The sequence below is a fragment of the Candoia aspera genome, chromosome 1 (assembly GCF_035149785.1).
Source record: "Candoia aspera isolate rCanAsp1 chromosome 1, rCanAsp1.hap2, whole genome shotgun sequence".
Classification (NCBI taxonomy): Eukaryota; Metazoa; Chordata; class Lepidosauria; order Squamata; family Boidae; genus Candoia; species Candoia aspera.
Window position 1 is genome coordinate 104,907,948 of NC_086153.1, and position 11,092 is coordinate 104,919,039.

At 37.8% G+C, this 11,092-nt stretch overlaps 1 protein-coding gene across 1 annotated transcript; it reads left to right on the forward strand.

Moving 5' to 3' along the window:
- Positions 1–374: 374 nt before the first annotated feature.
- PPIL6 (peptidylprolyl isomerase like 6) lies at positions 375–10,885 on the forward strand. Its single transcript, XM_063296584.1, has 8 exons — positions 375–476; positions 3,731–3,826; positions 4,433–4,621; positions 5,708–5,770; positions 7,123–7,270; positions 8,777–8,833; positions 10,025–10,160; positions 10,699–10,885. The coding sequence occupies exons 1-8, from the start codon at positions 375–377 to the stop codon at positions 10,808–10,810; spliced, it is 903 nt and encodes a 300-aa protein (XP_063152654.1). The 3' UTR covers positions 10,811–10,885.
- Positions 10,886–11,092: the final 207 nt, after the last annotated feature.

Genomic DNA, 11,092 nt, shown 5'->3' on the forward strand with positions numbered 1-11,092 from the left:
AAGAAAAGTATGAACAGGAAGTATTTTGGCTTCTTCTCAATTGATATCTCAGCTCAGAAAGTTCAGTGGGCAAACACATCACTACCTCATTACAGTATTTAAGTGGAATATCTATGTTCTGGGTTTATAGTATCAGTTGGCATCAGATTTCAGCTTACAACCAAATTGACCTGTGGGGTGTCATCTTGCATTATACAAAGGTAAAATCAACTGAGAACCAATCATTGGCTGGCAGAACTCCCAGCTGGAGGGAATGGTGGCACCTGATTGGAGTTGCTATGGTGAGGGGACTTGTTGATCTTCCTCTTGCTGCTGCCCGAGAGGAAGCAGAGCAGCTAAAAGGCAAAGGGAAGAAATAGAAAACTTTGTGAGCAATGTGGTCAAAGAACGCTGTGCAGCCCGTGAAGCTGCAAGAAGTGGAGGTTGTAGGCCTGCTCACAGAATCTTCCTTTCACATGGCAGCACATGCAGCAGAGGTAATTTCCAGGAGCCTTTTCCTTGTAACTCACTTGCTACCCATTTCACTGCTCACATCTTTGTTAACATCTTCTCTTTTTTCTTTGATGCTCTTTATGTCCATAACGTGGCCCACGAGCTGTTCTACTGCAAACATGGTATTGCAAAGGCTCAATGAACAGCAGATTCTCTCAGAAGATAATTGTCGGTTTTGCTCAAGATTTAAATGTGGTTTATTTAAAATGTTACTAATGTTGTCAGTATGCAGTTATAAGGTAGGCTTCTGTAACATTAAAAAAAAAAAACCCAGATCCCTGACAAATGTCTGTTCCTATGATCCTCTTGCCTTCTGGGGCAGCCAATAAGCTTACAAAATAAAATAAATTTCCTTCTGTTAGGTACAAGAAAAACTCATTTCCTTAATGCCAGAGAAAATCTGCTCCCTTGACTTTTTGAAATGTTTAGTTACTTCAGTTGCTGAAAATCTCTGCAGATGTGGCCATACAGACAACATAACTCTAGGAGGGAATTATGGCAGCCAAAAAAAAATTAGTACTCCATCAAGAATATCATTACTGAGATGTAGTAGCTATTCTATATACATGAAGGCTGATTCTTCAGTGGGCCTTAATCTCCAAGGCCACTTCGTGTCAACTTGCCTCTTGCGTATTACTATGTAAGCTGTGAATTAATTAGATGGGTATTACCCAATTAAACCCACTGATGAAAAGCCTTCTTCAGTGAATATGGAGGAGGCATCTACCCTGCAACCTTCCATCTGCTTTAAAGAGTTAGAAGGGCTGCAAAGAAAAGGAATTTGGGGAGGGGAAGAGCTATTATGAACAAAAGGGCTAACCCAAAGGGGAGCAACTGAAATTTGACATTTATCACTATCTCCCAAGAGTAAATTTTTCAGTGATAGGATATGTGACCTTCATTTGGATACTTAGTTCTGATGCTACATCATAATTATCTGTCAGTCCATTGCATGCACCTCCTAGTTGGTGAGATTTAGACATGTTGGCTTCCAAAGCTGTTTTTAGATAGAGATGCTAGCTTGCATAGAAGTGTGTGAGCTAAAACTGGGCTTTGGTTGGGCATGTGACACACTGCACAAAATGTGCCCAAACTAACTGGTATTGTCAGCATTAGCAAGGAATGCCACAATATGACTAAGGCTGGTAGCCTTACTTACAACATTATGTTCATTATTAAGAAAAAATACTACATGAAAGCTTTGATTGGCCAAAGACATGATGGGTAGCAAAGGTCAATATCTATAGGCCTATCTGGTGAGGTACATGAAGATTGTAATTTAAAATATAGTTATGCTTTATAGTTACCAAGTTTTATTGCTGTTGTGAGCCACCCAGAATTGTTTAAGATGAGTGGCCATAAAAATCTTTTTTAAAAATAAAATAAATAAGGAAAATAAAAGAGGAAAACATGGCAAGAAGCTTGAACTAATGGTAAAAGGAATGAAAGAAAGAAAAATAGGCTGTATGACGAAGAGAAAGGAGAAAATACAATATCGATGGATGGATGGATGGATGGATGGATGGATGGATGGAGCCTGAGCTTGAAAAGAGGAGTTGATACAGGGAACTGAAAGTGTAACAAAAAGGTCTCTTGGTAATGAAAGTATTCATTGGTGTCATCTGATTCTCATGGGTGCATATGAAATAGGAATTTATAGGCTGGATGATAGTTGCATGTTCCACTGTAGTGAATGTTGATAATTAAAGAATCAGGGAAAGACTGTACACCACTTTTAATGAATGTATTCCAGGGGGGAAATTATTCTGTTAGTTGACATAACTGGATGGGTGGGATTGACACAAAAGAATACAGAGTAACTGGGCCATTCAGAACCCAAGAATGAGTGAGTACGGTGACTGTTTGGTGAGTATTTGCTCAGAAAAAGTCTGTTCGTTTCAGATTCATAATTTAAGCATATTTGAAGTTCACATGGCAAAGGGATCAATATAAATCTAAAAGAGGATAATATAGTTGTCTGGATTGCAGAATATGAACTTAAACCAGCAATTGATGAATGTTAAAATACATTTATTATGTTTGAAGTAAAAGCTGGGTTTATTATACATGATACAAAAGCTTCACTTCTACATTTTGAAGACAGGGAAGAACTAGAGAGAAACAGACAGCAAGTTCCCTCTCTCTCTTAAACCCAGATGGGTGGCAGAGAAATTTAACAAATAAATACATAAATACATAAATATTTAACTAACAATAGTCCAGGTAAGAAACAGACACAGGGAAGTATCTGAAGACCTTTTGCCTTATCTAACTCTTGCCATTTGCCCTGCTGATCAAAAGGGCTCATGGGTGCAAGGAAATGATGCAATTTCTTAAGAAAACTGAGAGAATAGTGAAAGGATGATGAGAGGTTCCAAATGTGGGGCAGACCATTATTTGGTAGTATCAAGAGTGGATCTTGGGTGGAAATGGGTGTGGAAAGAAAAGAAAAAAAGTGAAAGAAACTAGAAAGATTGCAGGAAGTGAAATGTGTTTCTTCGTATTTGTTTATATCCTGGCTGCCTTTCACTCAGGAACTAGGGTAGCTAAACACAGTGCTCCCTCCTCCTATTTTCCCCCACAACAACCCTTGAGGTACGTTGGGCTGAGAGAATGGTTTTGCCTGCATTGGACATTATTGTCTTAGATATCATTGAGTTTAGATAGTGAGATGATGCTCCTATCTATGACCTGCCAATCAAGTAGGACCAGAATTGGAACTGGTATACAATACAAAGTAGGGGGATTGGCCTAAAAGGGAATAATCTCTCCTATTGCAGGTACAGAGACAGAGAGATTTCCCCAAGCCAACTTGTGATTTAGGATTGTAAAACTTACATCAATTTATAAAATATATTGTGGGGAGAGGTAGGAGAGCTAGCTAAGGAATGCTAGGACCACTCAGTTGAATTAATACTTGATGAAAAAGAGAAATTTTGTGACTTGCAAGTCTCACTGCTACCACTCTTAATAGCTGTTTTTAGCCATTTTATTCTTGTATAATAAATGAAGAAGAAATTAACAACTTATTTTTATCATGATAAACTCTTGCATGAAATATTCCATGGAAGTAGAGTTGTATAAATTCCTCTAAGTGATTCAAAAACATAGTTAGTTAGTTAGGTAAGGAACTTATATGACCTGCTATATGGTTATAATGGTTATGTGTATTTTAGGAGCACTATTATAAAATATAAAACATAATTCGCTTTTTAAAACTTTTGTCTTGAGCATTTAGACCCTTAGGAGAAATTTTCCCAGCAAGATAGCTGTGCCTAAAGTACTTCCTTTACTGCAGTTTGCATGGAATGAATATCTACAAGAAAAAAAAAAGGTAATATTTTACTTTCTGGCTCTATTTACACAACATGTTTATCTATAGTTAACTGAATAGTTTTATTATTCCAATTTTCAGAGTTTGCACAACACACTGAACTGCAAATTATTACACGGATATGCTAGACTAAAATGTAGTTGGCTAGTTTCTAATTGTGTGTCAACAAAGACTTCTGTTTCCAAATCTGGGCAAATTAGCCTGAATTACTGAGAACTGGTTTGTTTCATATCTAATAGCACATAGTACTAAATTATGATTTGTTGAATAAACCACAATTGACAAAGGTGCACTTATCCATAACCTGGACTTCCACAATAAATTGAGCCACAGAGAACAAACTATGGCTCAGTATGATGCATGAATATAACCAGTGAATCTACAGCTGAAGAAACATAAAGGTGGGGTAGAAAATAAATAATAAATAGGAAATCCTGGTCAACCTATGTAATGCTTGCAAACTTGCATCTTTTACAGAAACTCATCCTTACCCTTTCAGATCTATCTTAATTTTATCACCTGTGTAAAATCAACATGTTTAATTTAGTGTTTTTCTATGAAATGTGTATCAATCCTTAATATTGCCATTTTGTTTTCCTATCACAGGAATTGAGAGGTGAAACATGGGAATATCCATCCAATGTGATGTGTTTTGTTGATGGCCAGCTCCTTGGAGATGAAAAAATGCTGCTCAAGTGGGCTTATGATGTTTGGGATTATAAAGACTTTAAGCCCACAGCACTTTATGAAGCAATTACATCAGATTTCCTCACAAAATACTTAAAAGGCAAAAAGGTGATATTTGGGTTTTCAGAAGTCTCACTGATCACTATACAACATTTGGAGTTGGGTGGAGTTTACATATAACCCTGTGTAATTCATTTGTTTAATTTTATAAAGCTGACTCAGAAAATCCTTTAGAAAATTAAGAATGACCAAGAGAATTTCAACTCATAAATTTTCTCCCATTTCTTGGTTGCTCTGACCATCATTTATGTGATATTTAGATCACATAAACCTTGCTAAGCACTAACCTTAAAACCATGGATTGAAATCCCTCTCTTCTTCATATCATGCTTTATAGGTAAGTAATAATCATAATTTCTGACAGAGTTACGGCTGTCAGAAAAAATACTGTATTTTTTGAAAAACATGCAGCGTGCTGGCTGAAGAAAAGTCAGAACTGACAGTGAGTGAGGGTGAAAAGAACAGGCAGATGAGGTCTAGAGCATGGTCTGAATGCTTGTAAAGGCTGAGCTTGGCTGGAACCAGCAATTTCAAGGTGAATAACAATTGTCCCATGAACATCTTTCAGTTGCCTCTCAAGGCCATTACAAGACTGGCCAATATCCATGAGCTTAGAAGAGCAGGAAGAAAAAGCCTACACCCTGGAGCATACAGTAGCTGTATCTGAAGGCTCTGACTTCTTTGCATGGCCTTGAGCAAACAACTATGTAGTTTAGGGCTTCACTCTTATTTGTCATAAAGATTCCAATATAGCCATGTCATGTCTGAGAGTCTTCTGCCAAATCAAACCAAGTGCTGGATAAGGGGTGGAGTATCTGGAGTGCTGTGAGTTCTTGCTGAGCCTAGATTGTTCTGTATATTCTCAGTTCACGTATGATGTAAGACTGAGCCTCTGCTATTAATGTGTACCCTGCAACACTTTCCAGACTCATCCATATGTCTGAGTTCTTTGGCAGATTAGTTGATGATCACTGATCAGGTCTCCTGAGAGTAAAATATTGACAAGAGATTTCTTACTGCAACTTGACCCTTTACCTTCTGAAGCATGACTCACAGTCAGAACGGAGCAATCTTTATCCTGTGATTCACTCAATTCTACTTTGACCACAGGGTTTGGTTTCTTTATCTTGGCAGCATATGTTTGTGTTCATGGAAATAGCAATTCAGGAGGTTTCGATTGGAAAATTGCTCTTTGAGGTAAGTTGCACAAGAAAAAGACAAACAATTCCTGGTAGTGGGCTTTCTGTTTATCATGTACATGGAAGCAAACATACATATGCTTAAAACTGTTGTTACACTTAAGGGTGTAATCCTTGGTGTGGGATCAAATACTAAGAGGCATTGGAACATGGATGGAAAATGGAGAATGGCTACTCATCAGAATTATGTGGGTGACAATACAGAAGTGTGTGCAATGTTTCTGCTCTCTTGAGCCTAAAATATTGTTTTGCTCAGTTTTGTTTTAAAATATTTTGTTAGAACCATTATTCAAATTCAAATTTAATTACCACCCATTAATGGTTGTAAAGCAAAACTGTAAATTTTATAAGATCAGTTTTTGTATAAGTACTTATAAAAATGTCACGTGAAAAGTGTTACCTTTGAAGGTATTGTCCTTGTATGTGTGTGCATCTGCACGTGTGTAACAAGGAGAAAGGAATCACTTTTAAAGTTGGTACTATGCCAGCTCAGAAAACAAAACAAATACATTTTGATTTAGATTTTTTTTCAAATGCAAGCTTATGCTTCTTTGATAAATATTTAAAAATTATATGATTTATTAAAGCTGCAATCCAATATACTCTTACTGCCAAGTGTCCTCAAACTTTTTTGCTAAACATGTTTAGGATTGTGCCATAAGAGTTTTCCAGTCAAGCAATTCTGTGTGTGCGCGTGTGTGTGTGCTTGTGCATGTTTAATTTCTGCATTCTGCCCTTGTGCATACTCCTGAGTGATTCACAGTAAATGTAAAATAAGCTGTTTACAACATGCAAACACTGAAATCAGCAAAAGTCATCATATAATACCATGGAAAATAAATCGGTAAATTCCCTTTCTTAAAACTTAAACTAGAAGCTCTTTAGAAGAAAATTTTAATTGCCTTCTGAAACATAGCTGAAAAACTGCCAGGAGACCCCCATGGCCTGGGACAGGAGTTCCAAAATGGAGGCAACACCGTTGGCAAGGGCTGTTGGCTTTATTGGTTGTTGCTAGGCAGAGATGGGTGGAATGATAGCGAGCAGTTGGACTGAGGCAGAGAAGTAATTCTAAGTCACCATAGAGTAACAGAACAGATAACAGTAGCACATGCTCAAGATCCTGATCTCTTAGTCATGATTCTTTCTCCCCATTTTAAAATGCATTGTCTCTTCCCATGAGGATTAAACACTCATTTTTAAAAGATGTCACAATCTTTAGACCGATTGTATCTAGAATAAACAGAGTGTACTGAGATACATTAATCGCTTTGATTAATGGAATGTTTCTCTTCCCACTGACCTCAGGGACTGAGCTTCTGAAATGTTCCATGTTCTTCTTCCATTGTCCAGCTCTATTCTGATATCTGCCCCAGAACATGCTGTAACTTCCAGTGTTTATGTACAGGAGAGAAAGGGAACTCTGAATCTGGATTGGCACTCACTTACAAGGATTCAATTTTTCATCGAATTGTAAAAAATGGTTGGATACAAGGAGGAGGTATGTACTGAAATCATAGACTGAAGTATGGGGCAAGTTTGGTATACTACCCAGCATGTGAGACAATTCTTCCTCCCATCACCAGAATAAAACAATACTTTTAGATAAGAATTATAGTTTTAGGTAATTATAGGTTTGTAAATATATAAAACTGCAAGCATGGATGATGCTCCTCAATTAGTGCAGATTTCCTCATTCACTTCCATTGAGCTAGCTCATCTGATGCAGATCTTTCTGTGAGCACTGAAATGTGCAGCAGGAGTCTGGGTGAATGAAGAAGACGTATCAGACTTTTGTTGCTGGTAACAGTCACAAACAATTTGACAAAAACATTTTAAACATGCTTAGAAAATCAATTGTGAACAAAAGAGGACCACTTGAAAGTTTTATGCAAATTTATCTGCATGGAAGCCTTTTATTTGGATGGAACCAAGCCTAAACCTAGAATAGCCATTGCATATCTGACATAAAGATGTGTCAGGCTCTCAGTCACAACAAAAGTTAGGAACCTGTGGTACTCTGCGTGCTGCAGAATTATACTTCCCAGGAACCCAAGCAAACATGATCAGTACTGGATGTTGAGAGATGTACTTCACCAACAACTGCAATACTACTAGTTCCCTGTATTGCAGGATCTCCGCTGATAGTAATCATTAAACTATTATACCATTCTTCCTAATATCATAAAATATATAAGGGCTTCTCAGCAATGATAAATCTCGATAAAATGGTTAAGAGCAGAGACATCACACTGACAACAAAGGTCCGCATAGTTAAAGCAATGGTGTTCCCCATAGTAACATATGGCTGTGAGAGCTTGGACCATATGGAAGGCTGAGAGAAGGAAGATCGATGCTTTGGAACTGTGGTGTTGGAGGAAAATTCTGAGAGTACCTTGGACTGCAAGAAGATCAAACCAGTCCATCCTCCAGGAAATAAAGCCAGACTGCTCACTTGAGGGAATGATATTAAAGGCAAAACTGAAATACTTTGGCCACATAATGAGAAGACAGGACACCCCGGAGAAGATGCTGATGCTAGGGAGAGTGGAGGGCAAAAGGAAGAGGGGCCAACGAAGATGGGCAAGATGGATGGATGATATTCTAGAGGTGACAGACTCGTCCCTGGGGGAGCTGGGGGTGTTGACGACCGACAGGAAGCTCTGGCGTGGGCTGGTCCATGAAGTCAAGAAGAGTCGGAAGTGACTGAATGAATAAACAACAACAAAAGAAAAACACTATGTATTTAAAGTCCTAGACAACAGTTTTAATAAAGGATAACTATGTTGCATTATAATCATCCATATATAATCGACATATGTAAAAAACTCATTCATATATAATTTTGTGGCTATGCTTTTCCCCTTTTTCTAATCGTTTTTCCTTCTTTTGCTTAAAGACAAAAGTTACAAATCATTAAATTGTATTTGTCATTTAAAATTCTGTGCTGTTTTCTGATATAAAAAGGTAACATATAATTTTATTTTTTCATAATTAATATACCTAGATATAAATGGTGGAAGAGGAAATGGAGGTGAATCGATATATGGACCTGTCTTTGAAGGTAGAAGTATTTTTTTTAAATATGCTGGTCCTACCTAAATAGGCGGCTTCATAAATATTATAGGCAAAGAATATATCCTAAATGTAAAAAATAATCTTCTAATACAAAAAGAATTGAAAGAAACAGTATAAAGTCAGCTGTGTTGCAGCGAATGAAAATGGAGACGTTGAAGCTCTTGCTTTAATCAGTGTAGTGCAAGTATGAGCCACTTGTGTTACAAGTGCCAATTTTCACTTTCACTTCCTCATTAAAAAGGACCAGATTTGAGATTCAGAAACAATTTAGAATTCATATATTCTAAATTCTTGATTGTTCAGAAGGTGTTTAATTTTTGGCCATCATCACAGGGGAAGTGAAGTTATAAAAGGAGTTGGTAAGCAGTGTGTGTCCATGGAGATCAACATGGACTATTCCTAATAACTATAGAGCAACTCAGTGTCATGAAGTATGGAATAGGAGGGAGCTCTATTTTGGGGTTGATTTGTGAATTGTACATAATAGATATTCCTCACCTTTCTGTCTAAAACTGGGAATAATCAATACTTTTTTGTGGCTGTATTATAGATATTACACTGAACTAAGGCAAGGAGACAAGCCAAATGTAACATTGGAAAAAGTAAATCAGTGGGCCATAGAAAACTGCACTTATTCTATGGCCCTATTTGCATAACATGCTTAAATGTGCCAGGGAGAGGATAGCATGTCATACAGAGAAACTTAGTTTCAGCCCCAACCAGATCTAGGTCTGTTTAGGGCCAAACCAACTCCCCATGAATCCGATGGTTCATTCCATGTCACCTGAGAGTTAAACTGCTCCTTCTGGTGTCCACAATCAAGAAATTCCAGAGATGGTCTGCAAAAACAAGGTATGTCTAGGCCCTCCAACTCCACTCCACTGAAGGAGTAAAGACATGGGCAGAAACAGGTGGGGTTTTGTGCTGTGGTGCTGACTGTGATCAGGCACCAGGGAAAGAGGGCAAAAGGGAAGCAACAGCCTCCCAGCCTCCTTTGCAGCAGCTGGCAAGACATAGAAAATGACCTCTGGAATGACTAACCAAGACTTTGTGACTTGTGCTACAGCCCACAGAGATAAGTTAATTCACTGGGGATCTCAGTCAGCCTTGGTATTTGTATGTATTTGTGTAGGTATATTCACACATGCACACCTACATACTGTTTACTGTTTTTTAGATGAAAATTTTGTAGTTCCCCATGACAGGAGAGGGGTTCTTGGAATGGTCAACAAAGGACGTCACACCAATGGGTCCCAGTTCTACATCACACTGCAGCCTGCACCATATTTGAATACCAAATACGTGGCTTTTGGGTATGTGTAAGAAGTCACTCTGCGTATCCCAAGTTTAAATGTGGTAACTGAAACATGGGAACATATTTCTTCTTTGATGTTTATCTCCTGCCTTTCTTCTACCATGAAACTCAAAGCAATATTGGTGGGTAGATTCACTGAAGTGAGATAGCTGCATCGCCTCCTGGTGATCCAGCAGGCACCCGACTTTTTAACCTTCCAGAAGGCCATCAAGACCTGGCTGTTTGCCCAGGAGATGGGGTAGAGTGATGGGAGCTGGTGGATGGTTGTTGGTGCATCCTAGGAGATGACTGAGGTGCCAGGTTTTTTAGTTCTTGGTTTTAGTTTTGCTTTTCTGATTTTATGGTTTGTAGTTTTATTACTGCTATAAGCTGCCCAGAGTTGCATTTTAAGATGGGCAGCCATACAAATCTAATCAACCAATCAATCAATCAATCAATCAAATGCAGTCTTAAACTATGGCCTAATAATGATTGGATAAACTCCAAGGATTTACTCAGGTTTTTATTTTTAATTATTTTAATTATTATTATTTTAGACAGGTGATCGAGGGCTCAGAAGTTCTCCGGGAACTGGAACTAACAGATACATCCAATGAGAGGCCAGTGCCTCAATGTAAAATTATTAACTGTAATATTTTTCAGCCGTGACTACTGTACAGATGTTAATTTAGTTTTGTTGTAGAGTGTAGCTCTGTTCTGATCATACAATTTGTGGTAGCTAAAAAAAATTGACAAATAAAAATTACTTTTTAATTTTTACAATATAATACTTAAAACATCTGCGGTCCTTTTCCTTCCCAAAGCAACATACATGTAAGAATATAGGACTTGGGAAACTAACTAGTATAAGCAGTCTAAGTGAATTTTAAGGCCAGCTTTTCAATTCACATGAGTTGGGAAAATCTCTTGAATCTCAAAACTAGCAGCAAG